The sequence below is a fragment of the Lingula anatina genome, chromosome 3, assembly GCF_051362555.1.
Source record: "Lingula anatina isolate TDL-2025a chromosome 3, LinAna3.0, whole genome shotgun sequence".
In the NCBI taxonomy this organism is placed as follows: domain Eukaryota; kingdom Metazoa; phylum Brachiopoda; class Lingulata; order Lingulida; family Lingulidae; genus Lingula; species Lingula anatina.
In genome coordinates, this window is record NC_141769.1 from 18,098,689 (window position 1) to 18,122,499 (window position 23,811).

At 37.4% G+C, this 23,811-nt stretch overlaps 1 protein-coding gene across 7 annotated transcripts; it reads left to right on the forward strand.

Annotated features, from left to right (window-relative positions):
* The first annotated feature begins 1,715 nt into the window (after positions 1–1,715).
* On the forward strand, positions 1,716–23,654 carry LOC106153005 (uncharacterized). 7 transcript variants are annotated; one of them, XM_087009357.1, is made up of 5 exons: positions 1,716–2,207; positions 2,754–2,882; positions 4,436–4,550; positions 16,818–16,949; positions 21,038–23,654. In XM_087009357.1, exon 5 carries the CDS (start codon positions 21,094–21,096, stop codon positions 22,537–22,539), a length of 1,446 nt encoding a protein of 481 aa, XP_086865483.1. In that variant the 5' UTR covers positions 1,716–2,207; positions 2,754–2,882; positions 4,436–4,550; positions 16,818–16,949; positions 21,038–21,093; the 3' UTR covers positions 22,540–23,654. The 7 variants fall into 7 exon arrangements, with proteins under 7 accessions (XP_086865483.1, XP_086865482.1, XP_086865484.1 ...); XM_087009356.1 differs by having other exon boundaries at positions 1,716–2,882; XM_087009358.1 differs by lacking the exons at positions 1,716–2,207; positions 2,754–2,882; positions 4,436–4,550 and adding an exon at positions 15,098–15,483.
* Positions 23,655–23,811: the final 157 nt, after the last annotated feature.

Genomic DNA, 23,811 nt, shown 5'->3' on the forward strand with positions numbered 1-23,811 from the left:
TACATGTTAGGCAATGACAGAAAAAGTTTCAAAGGGCCTCCTAAATTAGACAATATCAGATATCCTATAACCTTTATGGAATTAGAAATTAAATTTCAACAAATTCTGCAGGCATTTATCACTTTAGAGATATTTTTATCTCTGGTCTTTCACAGCAAATACAAAACCTGGCTGTTCACACAAAGGCTGCCAGTGAAGCCTGACCTCATTCAAGCTACTCTATTATGCCTGGTTACATTCAGGTTCTGTACCAAAATATATATCGAATGTTCAAGATATGAGGACTGAGGTACAAATTTCACATTTACATAGAGCCTGTATTCTTTTCAAAAACTGGGAGTTCAGGTTCCGATTATGTAGGTGCAAATTTCAAGTCTGAAGGATATAATTTACACATTGGTTTCCTGCAGTGTTCAATATTTTTAAGGGTATTAAGTACTAGTGGTAAACTATTAGACTTAATACAGGTCTAATTTTAACCAATAACAAAGGAGACACTTGTTTGTGAAGGTGAGTTTTTTTTTTTTTTTTTAATCACCATAAGGCGTAAAGCTTGTTAAACAGTCAGCTTTTCAGTTTTTTTCTATTAAATCACCTTCATTGCTAAAAGCAGGGTAACTTCTGTATGATTCAACCATAAGTACCAACTCCATAATAACGGCATTTTTCTTGAAATGGAAATACTGCAGACTTTCAGATACATTTTCTCGATTATATATGATTAATTTTTTTTTAGAATTATCTGCGTCATCAATCTTGAAAGTCTAGGTGTAAAGTAACATTATTTTGTTAACTTGGCACATTCTTTGCTTCTTGTTTCCTTCCTGATTTGTGTGATTACTGAAGTTCACCTTTTTGTCCTGGCCTCAGAATTCTAATCAATAAACACTTGCTACAATATCAAATTAAATGTTATTTTTCTGATCAGATTTCATTTCACACTGTGGCACTGACGCATGCTGATTTGGAATTATCGTGCAGTATTTGTCTTGGTGCATTTAGGGCAAAATATTAGATGTAAAGCAAAGCAAGTTAATAATAATAATAATGGCTTGACAAAAATGATTTGAGACAAGTTATTGCAGTATAACAGCACACCATATTTTAATCAGTGGGGGGGGGGGGGGGGGGGGGGGGGGGGGGGGGGGAGGCCTGTGACCTATGATGGGAAGGAAACAAATAATGGATAATGGGGGGAAATCTACAGACTGAGATTATCTCTGATTTAACATATCACACATAACCCAACAATTGTGATTCTTAATACATTTCCACATAAAAAAGGAATTCCCTCATTTAAGGGGACCATTTTACATGCAATAATGAAATTTTTATGGTTAAAAACATAATACACTATACAACAAAGATTTGTATAGACTGTGATATCATTATTAGAGAAAATTTATTGCACAGACTGTAATAATTTTGAACACACAAGAGAGAAGAAATTTTGTTTTGGTTGTTTTTTATCCTAAAAAAAGCAAGAGTTAAAAAAAAACTTAGAGAAATACATTTGTAGACATTTGCCATATAATTGCTAATGGATTTTGATTTTTCTCATTTTAAAAAATATCTCATATTATTTTAATAAAAGGACTTAAAAGTACAGCTGCTACAGTATGCTACACTCGAGTATTATGACCCTTTTCCCCAGCCTTGTACTAGTTCACTTGTAGAGACATTTAGATATTCATGACATTCTGAAAATGCAAATCTGTTGAATGCCACTGCTTTACATCACGTGGTACATATGCTGCGATATGTTTGATGGAAGCTATTTGAACTATTGATTGTAATTAAATGAGGGACCAGCGTATCGATTAGAGTTTGCTCCCTAGCAGCCATGACTTGACTGATAAACTGGGCAAATAAAAGAACAAAGCTACAGCAAACAGGGCACCTTTTACTGAATGGAAGCATCATGTACGTGCATACAACAGGTGCTTTACAAGGCCTGACAGCAAAACCCTTTATCCAGTGTTGACTATATACCTTGCTATCATTGTACTGTTAGCAACCAGAGATGATGGTGTGTGTAGTTGGGATTTAACCAAGATCAGCCTGAGGTGTTTGTTCCTTGTAAGCAAACACTGTGGAGGGGAGACGGGTTCGCTCTTTTCCCTGGGACACCCAGAGGCGATCCACTCCATTCTTGACGCGGGTTTTGAGTTTGGTCACCAGGCCGGAAAAAATCATCCCCTGCTCAGGTGAAATCTGTTTTTGTGATTGTATTCTGTTGATGTAATGAGGCGATTGGCGTGGATCAAATGTTGACTTATCCACTGTGCCCCAGGTTAAATATATGACCCCAGAGTGAAGTTACAGAAAACAAGTTATTGCAACGGGGGTGTTAAGGAGTTTGTATCACACAAAGGCCTGTGGATTACCAAAACCTCAAAGTAAAATCCATCTCATTCACTGATGAGCTGATGTTACACAAAATTGCCCATTTTCAGGCGTCAACCAGAAGTTCGTTGTTGGATTATTGGATCTGGGCATTGAAAAGGAGATCAAGGTCTCTCATTTTCAATAATAACAGCAATTTTCTTTCATGAGTTGATGAGTTGGTAATGCCAAGGATAACAAAAAGAACTGACCTTTCAAACAAGGATTAATACCAAATGTCGACTGGATTTGCTGCAAGACCACAAAAGCAAAAGAAAGGTCAAGAAGCTGGAAGCTAATGAGAAATCATGAAAGCTTGTAGATAAAACACTTGGAAGGTTTTTTTTTCATTGCATACCATATTTAAGGCAGCTGGAGAACTGCTATAATACCAACCTTCTGACAAGGGGATCACTGCCAGCTTTTTTAGAGCCTGGTCATTCCTTACTACAAACAGCTATAAGAGTGTACTAGTACACATGTAGACGATCTTTAAGGTAAGTGTAAAAGATTGACAATGAAACTTTCAGTTTACGGTATGTGTCCTTCATTCTCCCTACAACACACATCACAAAGTATACAAATGACATGAAGAATGCCAGATAAAACATGTAGAACATTTGTAGACAATTCACCTTCCAGTATCCCAATAGGGTTCTCTAAGGTCAATGACATTTATCAAAATTTTAAATAAAATTATGGCTATTAATCACCATTAGGGTGAGGCAGGTTAGTCAGATGCTAAAAACATTTTACGGACTGTGTATTAAATACAGTAGAAGCAATATTTTTTTTACTTGGCAAAAGTATCTTTTATTTGTGCAACAAGTGTGCTAAGTGAGATTCATGGCTGTGAATGATTGATGTATGGCCCTGTTTTTATTTTAGTTCAAGCATCACTGCAATCAATTTTTTATTTTAAAATGGTGAATGTTTATGTGTAATGCTGTAAAAACTGTCACTGTGTCTGTCAATCAAGTAAGCCACCCACAATGACCCTGTCTCTGCACTGTTAGTCCCGGACCACCAAGGCTAAGACTGACCGTTAAACTGTCAAAGATTGAAATGTAGGAGAATTATTTACTGACACTTTGGTTCAGGGGTTAAAAATGGCCCTGACTGACCTTAAAACTGTCAAAAACTGAAATGTAGGAGAATTATTTACTGACAGTTGGGCTCAGGGGTTAAAAATGAAATTTATAAAAATGTATACATTCTTAAGCAATGAGGGTAAAATTTTACTGGCAGCTGTTGTTACTACCTCTGACAGCATATATTAAGTTAGACTGGGTTCCCATACCTAGATTGATCTAACTGGATCGATCCATCTCCAAAGGGTTTCTCACTAAATTGCTTTCAGCTTAAGCCGCTTAGATGTCTGGCATGCCTACTTAAGCTGCTAAACAATAGTTGATTACCCCCTAACAGCTTCAGTTGATTGCAATTTAGCCAGAATCCCCTTGGAGATAGATCGATCCACAGTTAGTACGATAGGGTCTGGGAATGGTCCCTTATAAGCATTCCTGAAAACTTTAAAATATATGGCATTTTGTTGAGCTAGGGTACAAAGATGTCACTGTGGTGGCAAAGTTCATCAATTATTTACATTCCAGACATTTGAGATATAAACTTTTCTTTGCCACCCACACCTGTTTTTTACTTGAATGTGATGACTTAATTCTAAATTCCACTTAACAAAATGTAATATAAAAAACAGATTTTATTTATTTTTTATTTATTGTAATATTCTGGAACTCAGTGCTATATTTTAAGAAGTCAACCTTCGAGACATTTCCTTTACTGCAATGTATGGGTGACGTAAATGTCACCACAAAAACATACTTTGGTTTACATTTATTTTTATTGCTACCATGTGAATGAGAAAGTAATGTTGTGTAGTGATGTCAAAAATTCATTTTTTGTGATGTATTTTTGGAACTCTCAGTCACGTTAATGGGGAGCAGCATTTCACAGCTTCTCAGATTTACCATCAGCATTCATCACGCTATAGGTTGTAATGCTTCACCTGCTTTTCTTTCTTATAATGTAGAGTCACCTGCTGGTTACCCAACCAGAAACTAGAAAGAAGAAAAAAGAAAAAACTGAAAAGAAAAACAGCTTGTGATACATGTGATACCTCACAGGCAGTGGATAGATATTATATGGTAAGTCATTTTGTTAAAGAGAAAGTTAATATGGTGTTTGATACAAAACGTAGCTTAATCAAATGTCTTCAACACTACCAGTGCTTGCCAACCATGTATTTAGTTAGCATAATACTAATCCCATTCACTCTGTGTTAATTGGTATTGGCGAGAAACCAAGCACTGTTAGGGTGCTTTCCCAGAGATTTAGATCGATCTAAAGATTAAGATTTAGATCGACCTAACTCCCTGGGGGTTCACGCTAAATTGCAGTCAGCCAAGCGGGCACCATAGTTAATTACCCCTTTACAGCTTTTAGTAGGCAGGACAGATGCTTAAGCCGGCCAAGCTGACAGTAATCTAGTGAGACTCCCCACAGGGATAGATCGATCTAAAAATCTATGGAAATGGGGTGATATTCAGAAGAATTACAGGGAAATGTGATACATACAGAAAACATGCCCAGACAGCCTCAGTGATCTGGCCCACGTCTGGCCCAGATCTGGCAACGTCTGGCAATGTCTGGCAAAAGGTATGGCCCACGTATGGCTTGCCACATGTGGGCCAGATGTGGCAATGTTTGGGCCAGATCTGGCCCAGACATTGCCACATCTGGCCCAGTCCACATTTGCTCATATGGCCAGATGTCGGCCCAGATCTGGCAATATCTGGCAAATGTATGGCATGCCAGATGTGGGCCAGATCATATTCAAATGGGCCAGATTAGGGCCAGACATGGACCACATATGGCCCAGAATGTTTTTTTTCTTTTTTTTTTAATTATTTTTAATTATTCAATAAGATTACTATAAAAAAGACATACAAGATTCAAGATTCAAGTATTTATTCTGTGCTAAAACCCTAAACAAAATTATTACACATTATATAACCTTGCTGGCAACTAACATGTAACAAATTAAGGGTCACTCCTTGTCTTTTTGTACAAAACAATGTATATTTGAAAAAAAAAAAAAAAAAACTACACTGCAAAAAGGTAAATATACAGACACTTAACAGGAGGAAATGTCACTTACATACATGTAAAGAAAACAGTTATAACAACAATTTTTTTTCAACACAAAGCTGCTCATCGAATCTGAATTAACACAAATTACAAAAATTGTAATTAATTATGCATGTACATGGGGGAGGGGTTTGAGGGGGAAATATTTTTGCACACATTGTCATTTTTAAACTAATTCAAACATATCATTAATAATAATAATCACTAATGAATATAGTTTTGTAATGAATAAATCTTGAATAATGAATGAAAAAACATTGTTTTTTTAGATGATGGTGAGTTATATAATGAATGAAAAAACATTGTTTTTTTAGATGATGGTGAGTTATAACAAAATTATAAATAACCATGCAGTAACTGTAATTCAACTTGCATGCTGGCTACAGTACTGTACATACATGTTAATTCTGAAAAAAAAATTTGTATACTCCAGCACAGATATAGATATACAATTAAAAGAGAATTACATGTGCACAAAAACAAACCCCAGTATCAATGCTTTTGAATTAAATCACATCATGAATCAAATCACTCAATGAATTGAACCAGTTTGCAATGTTTGCGCTTTTTTCAAATCCATAACACTAAGAAATGATACATCCGGCTCCTTGACAAGCTTATAATTATTAATGGAATCAACAATATGGAACAAGTAACTCTACCAAGTTAACAACAGTTCATTCAAATGTCAAGTCAAAACACAACATCCCTTCCTTTCTTGGACAGAAACGGTCCTTTCAAAACATGTTTATTGACAGTTCAGTCTTTAAAATGTCCTTTCAAACATTTGCAGAATAGCATATGAACTCCCAACTTTTATTCCTTAAACCACACTGAAAATTCTCAAAACTTATCAACTCATATCAAATCCCATGTCCTTTCACTACTACTGGTCTCTTCCTTTACGTCACATTCAAATGTTCCCTTCACTTTTAAAGGTTTCTCAGACGTGTATGAATAATACTGTTTGTTTTCTAGTCCTCCACAAGAGCCACATTTATTTTTCTTGGATTTCAGCATTCTCCATGTATTTTCATCAATGATATTACAATATGCACCTGCATCTGGTAATACACTGAGATTAACACTGCCTCTATTTCCTCCATGTCTTCTGTGTATATTGCATTGGTTCCCACACCAAATGTATATGCACTCCTGGATTATCATGTTCAAAGCGGTCATTTACACGCTCGGCTGTCACCTTGATTGGATAGTAAACGGTTGTCGTAAAATCGCTAAAAGATATTAAAACCCGGTGCATAAACTTGAAAACCACCTAGGACAACCTCAGACTGCCACATTAATCCAATACAATGCAAAAATAAACTATAACAAGTGGTTAAAGCCTTCAAACCGAATGTCGTAAAGTCCCCATATACCTCCATAGAGACAATAAAATATAGTCAGCTTGTGAAACAAGATAAATCCAGTTCCAACATAATAATCGAAATAAAATACTGCCGGGCATCGGAGCGGCCTAAAACTTGGCACGCTTACCGCTAATACTGCAGGCTACATCATCCCGTCGCTCGTTTGTAAATTCCGTGCATGGCATACGCACAATCAAACCGTATATCCAAATTCCATCTCTGATGTTTGAATTAGTCCTCTACGCTATTCAAATCAAGAAGTGACGTAACCGCAGAGGTCACCGTACACCGGGCTTACGAAAAATAAGCCATGCCATTGGACAATGCGACCTCTGCGGTTACGTCATTTCCTGAATTGGATTGTAGAGAGGACTAATTCAAACATCAGAGATGGAATTTGGATATACGGTTTGATTGTGCGTATGCCATGCACGGAATTTACAAACGAGCGACGGGATGATGTAGCCTGCAGTATTAGCGGTAAGCGTGCCAAGTTTTAGGCCGCTCCGATGCCCGGCAGTATTTTATTTCGATTATTATGTTGGAACTGGATTTATCTTGTTTCACAAGCTGACTATATTTTATTGTCTCTATGGAGGTATATGGGGACTTTACGACATTCGGTTTGAAGGCTTTAACCACTTGTTATAGTTTATTTTTGCATTGTATTGGATTAATGTGGCAGTCTGAGGTTGTCCTAGGTGGTTTTCAAGTTTATGTACCGGGTTTTAATATCTTTTAGCGATTTTACGACAACCGTTTACTATCCAATCAAGGTGACAGCCGAGCGTGGTCATTTACATGAATAATCGTTTCAGTTTTGCAGACTTTTGCAAAGTGATCCAACGTTCCATGTTTTCTCAGTCAGGGAGTTTCTACTTCGTTTTTTATGTCTAAACTCGTAATGTTTAGACTGGCTTGGTTTGTCAAATGACTTCGGTTTCATCACACTCACAGTTTCTGGTGTTCCAATTTCATTCAAAGCGTTAACTGTCTTATGTATATTCATGTTTCTAACCTGTGTTTGGGAGAGTCCTGAAAATATCTTGTACACCTGTCCCTGCTGAATACAACACAAGCGCGCGTCTCCTCTGTCATGTATTTTTAATTTTCTATCTTTGTTCATTATTCATGCCGTCCGTTGGTTTTGAAAAGATCAATCTTTTCCGTCAGCGAAGAGGTTTAAACTGTATAGCCATCGCGTCGAGCGTGACCCTAATGTCTGCGGACTTCTGTACGGTTCGAATTCCGTAATTTCACATTTTTCCTCCATTTTTTCAAAGAAAGTTGGCTTACAGTTTTGCACTAGTGTTAATCCTAGTCGCCAGTGTTGATGCCTTCGAAATAAATCGCATCACGAATCAAATCACTCAACGAATTGTATCAGTTTGATACGCTTGTGCTTTTTTCATATCCATAACTCTAAGAAACGCTACATCCGGGTCCTTGACCGGCTTTGCATAAAAACCGGAATCTTACAACAGCGGAACGAGTAGTTCAAAAAAAGTTTTAGAACAGTGAATTCATTCAAATGTCAAGTCAAATTAAACAAATAGCACACGTATGAGGGGACTTTGAAGAAAAGAGAGAGAGATAAATTAAATCAAAATTTATCAAAAGACGTCAGTTCAATGCATTCAGCTCACTGGTCAATAAAAAATAAATAAATAGAAAATAAAAATTGAAAATGAAAGTACCATATCTGGCCCAAGTCTGGGCAGCATCTGGCAAAATGTGGCATAAATGCCAGACTTTGCCAGACTTGGCCCAGATCTGGCAAGTGTCTGGCAAAATGTGGCATAAATGCCAGACTTTGCCAGACTTGGCCCAGATCTGGCAAGTGTCTGGCAAAATCTGGCCCAGATATTGCCAGACGTTGCCAGATCTGGGCCAGACGTGGGCCAGATTACTGAGGCTGTCTGGGTGGCATTTAACAAAGATATTTTTGACATCATGACAAATTTGTTGTCTTAGAAAAAAGTGTAAAAAGGTATTGTCTTTTTCTTTGAGCTCATTTAAAAAGCCCTTTTTACCCTTATATATTCCTTAAATAAAGTACCCATGTAGATAGTTCACAAGTCAAACTATGACTTTTTAAGTCTAGCAACTTCAGGGTAGTATAAATTTTGAATCCCTGACTAAAGCATTTAATAACACCTAGAAGAGCTTGTATCCAAAAATCAAGTTTGGTGACACGCCCACCAACAAACAAGTGCTAACATAGATATATACACCATATACAAACGATATACACAAAGGATTACCTGACCAACCAAATCCTCATTAGGTCATTTATGCAAATAAATATGATACACGTTATCTGATGACAGTTGATATAATGTGATTTCGCCTCCTTGTTAGGTAATAGTGAGTAAACTGAATGAAATTGAGGATTTAACATGTAGCAAAACTGTAGGGATGTTTCTAAAGAATTTGAAGAGATTGTGTCATTGTATAAAGTGCTGTGAAGGCAGAAAAAGAGGGGCAGGAATCAGTCTTTTTAAATACAAATTTTTGTTCATATTTTTCGAAAAAGGCATCACATACAGATTTATATTCATATTCTCATAGCCAAACTGAATTAGGGCTTACAATGCTACAGCTAAATCAGGGATCTCACAGGCCAAACACATTTTGAATTTGGTTTATCTTATTTAAGATTTCCAAATGTAACATATTTAAACCAATTTAAACAACTGGAAACTTGAATTCCTTATAACATTGTTAAATTATACATCAAGTTGCTAGTTTGGCAATTGTTTTTAGCCTATAATTTGTTAGCATGTAATTGTTAAAAATCAGGTTTGGAATTTTTATGAGTGACATTCCAAAACAAACACTTGCAATGGATTGATATCACTGTGTCTTATATGATAATAACACTAAGAGCTCTATCCTACACCCCTACATTGCTATTCAGGGCCCTAGTATGTGAAGAGCAGCTTCTCTAGAGAGATTTAAATTTTTTTTTATTGGGGGTGGGGGGTGGGGGCATCAGAAGCTCTGACTAACCCTTGCTCAGTTTCTAGATGGGTCCCACAGGTTGTGTAAAAAAAAAAAAAAAAAAAAAAAAAAACTCCAACAGCCGTCTTCCCCCACCCCCCATAAAAAAGCATTTTTCTCATCCTACGCTGCTTATAAATAGAATGAAAATGCCACACCTTTTTCATTGTGGCAAAGCATTTTCATCACATGTAAACTGACCAAATAAAGTCAGAGTAAATCATCTTAATTATGTTGAAAAGTCAGGTCAACAACAAATATTCAAGCAACTGACTAAACAGTGTTGGGCTATTTTAAGCGTGACGTGTAGGTTCTCAATTTATTCATGTGTGAATAAGAGTTTTGTGGTATTTGTGTGGGACTTATGTTGGCTTTAAAACTTACTCTATCTTCAAATCTTGCTTTTTTCTTATAGTGCCCGTTGAATTTTCTGGAAGTTCTAAAGAAAATTTGAGAAATGAAAGTTTGAAAAATAGAAAATAATTAAACTAAAAGTTAATTGTAAAGATAGATGGATTTTTCATTTGATTCACAGAATGAGATCTGGGAGTATCTGCCCCTCATTGAGAGATTAATACATTTTGTGGGTGGACTCATTAACTGCTGTATAAACAGAATTAGACATGAACAATTTCTATATAAATTTGTGAGTTACTTTAACTGTCATGACTGAATTGAATATTACAGTTGGTATAACTGATGGTAAGTTTTGTCTTTTCCTTGTCATTTTTATCTTGTTCCACTCAGGTAAGGTCAGCTTATCTTGTAGCTCCACCGATTACTTTTGGCAGTATATCTACTCTCTCTGTTGTCCTGCTTCATCCCTTTGAGATGGACTAAAATGAGGCTAGGAGCAGTGCAGGATGTTAATTGAGACTAGAAAATGTGTGAGAATCTGCATGAAATATGGCATGTTTTTAAGTAGTGGGAGTGAAATGTGATGCATCAGAGATTTCACCTAAGAAGTAATACTTAGACCCTATTCCCATAGACACAATCAATCTACGTGGATCAACTTAACTCTCCAGGGACTCTCACTAATTGCAATCAGCTTAAGTGAAAGGCACACGGTGATTGCAGTCAGGGAGAGTCTCCTCAGAGTTGGGCTGATCCATGTAGACTGATGGTTTTTATGGGAATGGAGTCTTAATGGCAGTAGACACGCACACACACACATGCACGCACACACACACACACACACAAACACACATCATTGGATACCACACTCTGGCAAGTCCCTGCTAGGTTTTATGTTGTCAATTTGGTCCTGTTAGGTTGACTCTGTGGTGAGCTAATCACAAACAGTATCAAACAGTACCAAGTTCAGATGACCCACACTTGACTGTTAGGCCACACTTTTTTAATTTTATGGATGACATCCTGCGCGCGCACGGATTTTCGCCCGTTCTCCAAAAAAAAAAAAAAAAAGCCCCCCCCCCCAGCCCCCAACGAAGTCGGTTGTCGCAAACGTTGTTATTGAATTTGCAAGGAAATGAGCTTTCTGCGCATGCGTATTTTCGCCACGTGGAAATGCGGCCACTTTGCTGTCAAATTCATCTCTAGGATTACTTTCAAATTACACAACAATAAAAGTCATAAAGAGAACGGGCGCCATCGTTTTGGATTGGTATGCCATTGATATTGGGCATGGAGATATCACCTTTTTACAATTGTGCGAAAGGCTGGCGGTGGCCGAAACATTTCTGTGACATTCTGTATAAAGCAGCACATTAATACCAGGTTTTCTGTAGCGAAAAAAGGGTCGACAAGGGCGTCGAGGTATTTGGTGGGCTGAAGGTCGGACAGGCCACCTGACAGTTTAGCTGCTTCGTGTGAGTTGAAGTTGACAAAATGGCATCGTCTGAAATGACCTTTAATAGATTTGGTAGTATTAAGCATATCTTTGCATCATTTTTTAAACATTTCTGTGAAGTGTTCAAAATGTTTTAATATTATGAGAATACAAATCAAGACACACTGTTTGATTGATATTTGTTTTATTGATTGCTATACCAAATGAATGCATGAAATAACCTTAAATAGATTTGGTAATATGAAGTATATCAATTCATGACTTTTTTTTACATTTCTACGAAGTATTCACAATGCTTTAATATTTTGAGAGCATGGATAAAGACATATTGTTAGTTTGATACGTGTTTCTGTGGTTAAATTTGTGTTTCCAGCTGTGTACTGACAGCATTCCTTTACTTAAGCAGTTTTTTTTTTGGACTGTTTTTTTTTTTTTTTTCGCCCTCTCGCACCGATTTTGGGGTACCCAGAGGATGTCATCCATAAAAATAAAAAAGTGTGGCCTTATAAGATGCTTTTGATATGTTGGATCCAACGTACACTATTTTTTATCCTAGTCGAAATGTTCTGTATGACTGTTGCCTGATGAAAGATGTTATATTGATAGTACATGTAGGCACTGCATGTCTACCTCACAGGCACGTAGGCAGGGGGAGTTTGGAAGGGGTTTGAAATAACCTCCCTTTGGGCAGGAAAAAGGCACTCTGAACTGAAATTTGATCAAGGTAATTCTTTGTCATTTCTCAAGTTATGTCATCTAAGGGGGTAGAAAGAGCCAATTTATTTTCAAAAATAAAAAATAAAGTAATAATGAAAGAAAAGAAAAGAAAAAGAAAAAAAAAACATTACGGGTCTGATTTAAAAGATCTTTGTGGTTATTATTCTGCATGAGAAAACCACAAAATGTTGACAACGAGGGCATTCAAGGTTAACAGTGAGAAAAAAAAGTCCTGACAAAATACGTAGCTTAGATCTGATCAAATAAAAAGCTTACAGTTTAAAGATTATATTGCCCTTCAACTGATGAATTTGTTTTCCTTCCGCATACGTCCCTTGAAACCAAATTTCGGCATTACAGTGCAGTCCTGAGAAATGAAATTCAATACGCACAAAAAATATTGGCTTTGCCTCTACTTAATCATTTCTGAAATGATTTAACCCATAGAATAAATTAGGTGTTATCTGACTAAGGCTGACAGGATGGGATCACAATACTACCTACTTCGTTGGCAGAAAATCAGTCAGTAGGAAAAAAAGGGAATAATAAATACGTAGATGCGAATCAATATGGAGAATAATACAGCATTGAATCTGACTTTAAAAGTCATGGTTATTGTTGCATTAGAAGCTTATTTGGATAGCTGCTTAATTTGCCAGCACGTGGCGAGAGTCTGCTGAATGTGTTTTGGCAACAAAAAAAACTATTGACCCGGAAATGTGGGGTATAAATTTGCTACTGTAAAAGTTACGGTTTTTTTCAAGACCAGAAAATCCCATCCTATATCCTGGGCTTCATAATTGACAGAGGCAGATACTGTTTACTTTTTGATGGAATATTGCAGCTGAAACACTAGGCGTCTCCCCGTTGATAGTTCCTGTTACGTGAGCAACAGCATGTGCAGCGTGAAACTCGTCTCCAACGTAAACTTAAGCAACTGACAAATCTATTGATACTCCTGTCAGTATAGAAGAGCTAATCCACCATGTGTTATATACCAATTTCTTTCTCGAACAGCGGTAATATCCTGTGCACTATGTACTGTGGATAAATACCACATCTGAGTAAGAATTGACTAGCAACTCACTGTTGTATTGATGGGAGTTACGTCCATAGGTAAAATAGATTAGCTGCAAGTTATATACACCTAAGATCTAATAAACAGATGGTATATTAGATCTTAGTATACACCTATCCGGAATTTTAGAACAAGTTGTTTGTTCTCTTGACCTTTTTTTATATCATCTACCAATCTATCATATTTCATGTAGACAGAAGATGAGACTGTAATCAGATAAATGACAATCTTTATCACAAAATGCAGCAGCAAAAAAAAAAAAAAAAAAAAAAAGATTCGATATACTACATGTACAATTCACATAGCAAATTTTAAAAGTGAACACTATAATATCAGTATATGAAATGTAAATACGTTTGTGTGTACTTTATTTAATCATGCTGACATCATCAGATAATCAGGGACAGACTAAGAGATATTTTTTGAATCTTCCAAATTATCTTTGTTGATCCATCCTCAATTTTTGACCCTCTTCAGACAGAAAAAAAATAGATGCCCGTCAATGTAAACTCAAAAATTCTGACCATCTTCTGGAATACCCAGAAGATGGCTTCCATCCGCCCCTGGATATATCAGCGCAGGTGCGTTTTTTTTTTTATTTGAAATGATAAAGCATATATACCAGTACACGGGGTAATTGGAAAGAAAGAAGGGAATGACTCATCATGAACTCGGTACCTTCAATTCATTTGACAATACAGAGAATTCCCTTGTGGCATTCAATTACCTAGATTTCTCATGTTATTCTTTGAAACCCTGGATAATTACCGTGTATATGTGCCTCGATATTCAACTGTCTTGAGACCCACTGTTACCTGTATTAACAAAGAAGAAGTATCTATCGTTTGATAAAGAGCATGTAATCTCAGGGGACATTTTCCTTTGTTGTTATTGCTGTCCAATATCTTATTTCAGTCTTGAGTGATATTTTAGAATATCCCCATTTTAATAATTATTGTATTTACCCGCTGATCAAAAATTTCTGTGTGTAATATATAATAACAATGATAGATCTAATAATATGCCGTCCTCATTGTCTGTACGCTACCTGTATGCGCTTGAGGCTCACCGTGTAAGATTCAATTTTTTAACCGACATAGCTTGAAAACCCGGCCTTGGTAGTGCTGGGTCCAATTTAAGTATGGAATACCTTTGGGATATTTCTATAATAATTAAGAAATGCCATTAATGTAGCCTAGACCAAAGGTGATTAAGTATACGGGCTCATTGGATGATTGATAAGCAGAGAAAAAAGTAATCGAGTCCTACAGAACAAAAATTTCCTTTAATCCTGTGTGCTGCCTCTTTACTAAAAAAAAAAAACAAAAAAACAATGAGAGAGAGAGGGAGAGAGACAGATTTATGTCTTCCAAGTAATAGCTAAAATTTTTTTTTACCAAAACCTGCGAAAATACCCATGCAGCCTCTATGTGAGTGCATGGAAGTCAACTATACATGAACCTCTGAACTAGGCGTTTACTCAACACGGGGAATTACATGCGTCCTTGTGAAATGCTAGCGAACCGAGCTACTGTAATTTACATTGAGGCAGTAAGTATTTGAAGAAGTCTTATGTGAATACACTAAGTGTCAGCCCCAGCCATTGCAGCAAGTCCGCGTTGCCCTGCGGTGGCAAAAGCACAATAACAGTGTCATTTACAAGGCATTAGCATGATTGCAGCTCATTAATAACGCACGTCGTAATTTGAATCCGTCGCCAACTTTGAGAAAATGGACTTTTTTGGGGTGACAAATATCAAGTAAAGGCGTTGGCAGGGAAATGACATCTAGCTGTAGCAATTAGCGATATATGGTGCATTTGGACTTAATAAGGATATGAAAGGATTACAGAGTTAATTACTGTGATCGCTCACCAGATCGATAAAAGCTGGAGAAAATCGTGACGATGTTTTCCCGTTCTCATGGACTGGTGCAGTTTCTTTCGACAGGTTACGTATATGTTTTGGCCTTATGAAACTTGCTGTATGAAGCTTTATGAATTAAGAGAAAGTCTGACGGTTTCCTCATATATCAGGTCGTGGTCAGTATCACATGCATAAATCTGATAGCTTTTGGTGCAGCAGGTGAGGATGATCATTAACGTCTGTAATGTGATAATATATTTTGTGAACAGTCGAAGTCTCGGATGACGGTCAAATGCCAACGGTTCATTGTTTAAGTTTAGAAAAAAAGAACCGGCTTGTAGTTTAGGCGGTAGGTTCCTCGTTAGCATTGCCACTCAAAGCTTGCAAGGTTTTTTAATGACCAACGGACATGGTTTATCACGTAAGTTGTTAATGCATGCGAGTTATAACTCGTAACTTGTGCAAATATGATGCACAAAGCAGCTCTTTTCTGCCCAAGATTTAGATCAATGATGCGTTTCAGAGCGGGAAACCTCCAGCACTGCTGATGTGAAGAGTGACTTTTTAAAAGACCCTGGTTGATTGTATCAGCAAAATATTTAGTGCGGGTACTCATACCCGGAAATATTGCTAGTTTTAATGAATGTGCGTTTTTTTTCAACGGAAAAAACTGTTTTTATCGATGAAAATAGATCAGTAGCACATAGCTGGTTACACTTGGTTTTTGTTCTGACATGATGCTTGATGATTATGGGTATGGTTTTCCCAAGAACAAATTACGAATGATTATTTTGTCCATGGTTTTCCGAATTTCAGGGTAACGCGCTTCAAGATAACAAAATTGGTATATTCTGTTGCATAGGAATTTATCAAGGCTTAAATTCAAGTAAGGGTATTCGACAGTTTAACTGTGACGAGATCGTACATGTAGAATGTTATTTAGAATGTGATGAGAGAGAGAGAGAAAGAGAGAGAGAGAGAGTATAACCATTTAGATGAAAGAATATTCCTTACTTTTGAACCGGACGCTTGTCGAAGGTTGTAAAGTGGACTGCACTTGATTTTTGATTGAAATTATGTTTTTAAACATTAAGATCGAATGCAATACTAAATATTGTTTAGTAAGTGCGCCTAATGCTTTCTACTGCAAGAGCAGTTTTCGTGTAGGATCTGTTAGGCTATCATAGCAAAGATCACGTTTCTTCTAAAAGGGTCAGGAAGCCACGACCGCAACATCCACTTCATCTCTGGTAGCAAGACGACGTTCGGAAAAAAGTGAACGTGACGCACTTGAAACACGTCATTTAGTCTTGAAGCAATTAACATAATTGTGCTTCTTATTCCAGATATATAGCTCATTTTTCTATTTTTTTTTAACAAAAAAGGAACCTCGTTGATAGCACGTTCTTTTGTTCCAGCACGAATCCGGCAGGCACGCAAAATAGGCTTGGGCGAGAGATTGTGGGTCCGCTTCCGTCAGTGCCGAGATGGATGCAGTTCTAAGAAGTAGTTCTCAAACCCTGTCCAAGAACTCGGACCGTAACTAATAGGTAAGCGTCCTGTTTAGACTCATTTTAAACCCAAGATCTCAAATAATCTCAGGCAGAAATACTAAAACACATTGTATTGTTGTTTGGGTCGTTTATTGATCCAAGATCTCGCATATTCTGAGGTAGAAATAATACATTTACGTGATTGTGAGTGTATATACGACCAAATCACTGATGATTTATAGGTTTTATAACGAGTGACTTTCGTTAAGGGCGTGCAGGCACTACTGGCGATTCAACTCTATATCGTTACATCTTTATTTGTTTTTCTATATCATCTTTTCAGCTTTTCGAAAACGAAAATTAAATCGTATCAAACCTATTAAACTGAAACTCACGATCAGAAAAAAGTCCATATGTATAAAAATGTGCAAGCTTTCGTCACCCAACTATAATATTGTGTGTTGTATGTGTAAAATGTCAACGCGTAGATAACTGCGCATTTGTGTTTTATACAAGTCGAATTATGAAATTGCTGGAAATGTTTATGACTGTTAAACAGCGCATTTTCTGGATGACATCTACAAATGGCGTGTCAGCACGAAATTCATGATATCAGTAGGTTTTTTAATCAGAAAGAAGAGGGAAAAAAAGGGAGGCCGTATATATATCAAAGCTTTCTATAGCGACTGCAGATATTTTAAAAAGGTAGCCAGTACATAGTCTTTTCGGAATAGAAATCGACTTGGATCTTCGGAATTAAGACGACTGACACATGTTAAAGGTATTGTTAATGTTTCTTCTTACATTGTTTCTCAGAAAAAACATATAACACAATATGGACTAGACGAGATACCTCAGCAAATGGGGAAAGGGGGGGGGAGGAGAAGGGGTCTAGACCCCTTTTCTGAAATTATGTTCCTTTTTACCATAATGGCATGGAAGCGGTGGTGTGGTATCACAGATGATCCTGTCCACAGATTGTTAGTACTTTTGGTTTTGACTCTTATTTTTTTTATCGAAAACCGCGAGTTTGTTTAAGTTTATGCATACCTGATGCTTGGTATTTTTTATGTAATGTTCCGTCTTTACACCACCTTCATGGAAATCTCTGCATCGTTACATTACACAGTTTGCTGTTGCTATGTTAACTGTTAAACTGAATCTATGGATGCACTCGCTGTTTGGTGACGTAAAGTGCCATAACATAACGAACTGTGCGCATTTTCGCATCCTCGTCGCTTTTAAACTATAAATATCCTTTGTTTTATTTCGTTATTTTGCTGTTTTGACGTAAGATAAAACTACAAGATAACTAAAACGTTCCAATTTTTACATTTAGGGCCTATAGTGCTTTCAAGCCCACGGCCTTTACTTTCTATCCAACAATCTGAAACACAACGAAGAAAATAGATGGCCAGGTTGCTAGAAACACAGGTTGTCGTGATGCAACAAATGAGGAAGATATCTGAATCTACAACCTGGCTATCTCTTGTGGTTTTGCTATCTTATCGAAATCTTTGCCGTTCATGGTCGGGAACCAATCAAGAGGCGGGGGAGATTATCTGGAAATTGCTGCTATCCCTGTGGATAAGACAACAAATCAAGATTTATTGAAAAACAACTTTGTAATATCGGTGGAATTTATCATGATATCGACAGTCATCATGCATATCGAAGGTAATAGTACGTATGGTGGTAATTTGTGCTATTTGTCACCTAATCCTCCCGTGTTGAATTTAGAGAACATGAAATCGAGAAATAATTTGTGTGTAGCTTTTGTAAATCTCAAGATCTGTTTCGACATAGAAACAGATCCAAGCCGGTTTCGATGTAAGACACCTCACAAGATGACTATATAAATTTGCCAATTGAGAAATGCCAGTCGAGAGCGCTTTTTTTCCACAAAAGTACCAAGAGCTATTTGCCGATTAACTTGAGTTTAGCTGAAGGCGTACGTCGGAAAGTGTACGGAGGTTGGCATCCTTTCTTAAACCTGTCAGGACCGAACCATGAGTCCGAACGAAAACAACAGTCTGGGCAACCGCTTGGACAAATCTTCATACTTTCCGCATGGTATCAGACCTTGGCTGCAAACGGCTCGTTGCAGTAATTGAAACCAGAAAGATTTATTTGTTTGCCCTAAAAAATAGCACTTTGGTGGGGGTCAGAGATAGGTCAAACAAGAGCCGAAGACGCTTGCAGAAGAGAAGCAGGTTTGTGAACTTTCCGTGGAGCTCGAATGACCGCAAAGTAGTGCTTGCAAAATAGAGACTTCACTTGGGGACTTGGGGTTATCCAATCTAGCTAAAAAGTCCGGCGAACTTGCGCTAAATCATATTATATAGAGGATACAGAAAACGCATCGAGAGCTTTGTTGGCTTGCTTGCTGTGAGAGGACATCTGTTAAGGTTTGATGGAGCAATTACGGAGAAGTTTTGGGTACGTTTGGTCGAGGAGGGCAACATAGGCCCTATATACACCCATAGGAGGGTGTGCGTACAAACATAGCCATCTTTGATTTCAAGGTCATATTTTTTAATTTGTGAAAAATTTAGATTTAGAACAGTGATTTGTGGTGTTTTTGTTTTTAAAGGTGGAATTTCAACCAAGCTGATCTAGGAAACTTTTTGTTTCGTGTATAATTCTGTCGTTTACAAACACTGTTTGATGGAAAGTAAATAGCAATACGATTTTGATTTTAGAAACGGCAGTATAATATCTTCTTTATTTTTCGTAAATGTACTTAAGAGCAACGTCCGACTTATGTAAATATTTCATATTTAAGGACTCTTCGTTGTTTTGCACTCTTTAAATCTTGCATAGCTCGATTTTGTGATGCTTCAGAGACTGCAAATGTTTCTTTATTTCAAGTAAAAATTTGAAGAATACCGTTAACATCCCTTTCTAAAATTTTAATCAAACAGAGAGCTTGGGAAAACATTTAAAAATGAATATTTGTTAGTGATTTAAATTATGATATCTGACGGGCGGAGTCATATGCGCTTTTCGCATTTAGTGGTATATTTAACGATACATTTTCTACCGGTATTTCTTTGAGAGGTCCTAACACGTGAAAACGATACTGAGGGTTCTCCAGTAATTCTATTTGGTGACTCTCTTACGTAAAAGCCAGGACGTTAACAAATCTTATTCTGTCATACATGTACATGTAGTACACTGATTTTGCCTTGGGTTTGAATGGAATTGCAGGTTTTCAGTCTCTTAAAGACGCTCGGTTCACAAATTCCTGCTTGGAGCAGCTGGCAACTAGTTGTCATGTTGATATAAGCAAAAGCAAGCAATAGGTGGTGTCATAATTGTTGGGTTGACGCGCACGAGGTGATAACGTCAAGCTTTCTCTTTTTGATTCGTTTAAAAGCGTATACGCACAACAGTTTATATACAGCGACTATATTATACATATGAGCGAGTCTATTATAATTAAATGTACTGTTAACAACAATTCAGAAACAGCTGTGTTTAAAAGTGACGTAAGGGTTTCTATGCAAAAAAGATGGTTTAGGGATTAAGATCTATACAGATAGACGAACAGAGGGCAGGAATATTGGATGGGGGTGTCAAAGTAATAATTTTCAGTGATATTGTTAAACATGTAACAGAATTCCTCCCTCCCTCCCGACCCCCCCCTCTCTCTCTTTCTCTCTCTCTCTCCCTCTCTCTCTCTCTCTCTCTGCAGAGACGGCAACATCTAATGATTCAGCTCTTAATACCACATTTTGATAAGGTTGACAAGATTGATATATTGATGCAGACAGCGTTTACTTATAATGAACTTTGAACACTCGTTGGCCTTGATATCTTCAGTGATCTCCCTTATGTTTTTATTTCAACTCCCAATGACGTCTTTAACCTCAAATGATATGATGCTCTGAAGACGCTGAACTTCACTAAATCACGGCGAACAAACACTGAAGATTCGGCATGAAATGGTTAATAACGCGATCTTGATTGTGTGGTACTTTTTATATAGTCAAAATATCTCGTAGATCTGTATAGATATTTTATTCTATATCTTACAAATAATTTTCTGCAAATAAAGTAAAAAAGTATCATGTAAATGTATAGATAACTTGGCACCATGACTTAAATGTATTCGTATTTTGTAATTTTTTTTTATTTTACAGGATGGGCAAACCCAGCACGTGTTAACGATGTAATGGAACTGGCGGGCTAGAACACAATGACGAAGGAGGAGAAGCGAACCACACCCAAGGGTTCCTCAGGGTCTGGCTCCCGGGGCACGGGGATGCGTGCAGTCCTTCAGAAGGAATATATGCAGGGCCTTGACCATCTGCGCCAGGTCATCGCCAACGTTGAGCACGAAATAGACAAACAGAAACTGGAGTTTTACTGCTGTGAGGCAAATGATGAAGAGAAATATGAGGAATACCTACGGACATGCAATTCCAAGTTACTGCAGTGTAATAATCAGCTACGTAAGAAAAACTTACAGTTGGAGGTGATCGATTCGGAACTTCAATTAGTGGCGCTGTTAAACAACGCAAGAATTTCCCACGCTGAGTCGGACTCTATTAGTTTCCTCACAGAATTTTGGGAAAATTTGAAAAACTCTATGGAAGGGTTGAGACGTTTGCGCGGGAAATTACAGACCAATGTAGTAGAGCGATTAAAAAGTAACTGTAGAAGTTACAATTATGGAAATGCAAATTTAGACTTGAGCGAGCATTATGCTCGGGACATTACTAAATATCAGGCGGAAATAGGACGGATGCTGGAAGACACAGAAATCTTGATCAAGAGTTTTGAAAGTAATATACGCCAAGATCTATTTATGAATTCGAATTTTTCTGAAAGGGTTTTGATATCGTGCGATCACAAAGCCTTCCCGATACTCAGACTTACGCCGGACGTCATTGAGAAGCTAGAAAGGATTTGTCGCCTCTCAAAACAGTGGATTGATCGCGACGAGACGTATGTTTACGAGATTAATACGCACATCAGAGAAGCGCGAAATAGAACGAGGAAGACACGCGAGGACCTTCGAAGTCACCAAGAAAAGCAGAAGAAAATCGTTAAGAACGCCAAATCATCCCTTATTCTCTTCCAGAGCAACAAAGAAAAACTGAGACAAATCGAGGCAGAGCTGAAGGACTTAGAGAGCCAGGTCGGACACTTCTCTCATCAAAAAGACGGAAAGACCGGCGAAAAACGACAGAAAGAGAGCATGATGGATTTCCTCAAAATCAGTATCTCTCAAACGAAGAAAAACTATGCTCTTCAACGCAGGCGAACTCGCATACAGCAGCAACTCTCCGAGCTTGAGCGGCAATTGCAAGAGATAGAACTTAGTCTAAAGAGTGTACAAGAAGCCGTGGCGCAAAAATCGCAAGAAAAAGTCGTTGTTGTGGAAAAAGTTGAGACGAGTGAAAAAGTGTACAGTTCTATACGAGTCGAGCTGGATAGTTTCACTGCGAACATCAGCAAATTACAAGTACAAATGAGCGAATTAACGGAGCAGTTGGGGCAGCTGGAGATGATACAGACGCTAAAGACGAGCCCCGAAATGGTGGACGATTTTTACGATCGGCCATCTTCGGTAAAACTCGCTCCATCTTTGAGGGAGAAAATAAAACGAAAAAGAAAAATATTAAGTCAATCAATTTGAATTGAAGTCAGCCTTTCTTGACAGCTCGGAAAGGAAACAAACACTGGTGCTTTTGATTAACAACAAAGTGGTACAGTATCTACGATGTTTTATTGCACTGTGTGTCACAAATTAATTGTTTAGACTGTTTATAGCAACTTGCTGTTCTCACGACCAAAGAAGTTCAAGTTCAGCGCCAGCGATTATTCTAAATATTTCTGACACTTTTTGGTTAAATATGCTTTATCTCTCATAACGGTGCTCTCTGCTAGGGGCCAGTTGGGTGATGACGTCATTTGATGACGCCATTTGTGAAGTTCTGTGCAAAATTTCTAACTCGCCAAAAATGCATGCAGAATTTGTTCGGGGGATATTTGTGAATATTCAGTGATGAAATCGCTTTTTGGCCCTGGTAGTTGGTATTACAAAAACGTATCATTGCAATAATCAGTTAATTGTGTTTGTTGAGAAGAGGCAGCCAGCGCATCCCGTAAAGCTTTGCTGAAACCCTGAACCTGGGCCTGGTTTCACAGAAAAAAAAAATGAAGTCAGGTTCCCTGGCTAAGAACTTAATTACCATGGTCACATGGGCACACTTTACCCTATCAGGAGCAGTGTGACAGCTGGAAATCCTAGTCAACTAAGCCAGGGAACCGACTTAAGTTTTTTGGTAAAATTATGGCCAGGCCTATTTTCTTGACATACTTAGCTTTTTTAATAAGAGACAATGCGAGACAAATGTATTTTTTCTTTCAGCAATTACTTTATACAATGAAGTCAAACTTGATTTTATATGAAAGATATCCACTTTGTATTAATATCAACCTGTTAATATGTGCAAAATCCTTGCTGTTCTTATAATGGCGCGACATCAGCTTTCTAAATTTATCTAATTTTTTTTCTTATGAAATGTATAAAGGACCTCTATGAAAATAATGGCAGAATCTACTTACAGCATGCCAAAATTACTGTCAGGTTACACGAAGAAGGCGGGATTTCATCTCAGTGCTGTAATTCCTTTATTATGGTGTCGCACCAGTTTCAGTGGAATTTTACATTCATTATGGCTTTAAAATCGGTGCTGAAGGTGCTGTAATTTTGTACATTTAAATATCTACAATAAACAATTTGATGTATCCGCTGTTCTTTTATTTGCCATGATATTTTAAAGATCGGGTATCTTTAGGCCTACACTTTAGGCCTACGACACGGTTTGATCTCTGCCCGCATTTATGTACTCAACTCTAAGACCTGTTTTAGAAAATTTTATTTATTATTTATGTGGAAAATTGT

Bases quoted from the DNA above. Each gene is read 5' to 3' on its own strand.
- LOC106153005 (XM_087009356.1), top strand. From the start codon at position 21,094: ATGACGAAGGAGGAGAAGCGAACCACACCCAAGGGTTCCTCAGGGTCT.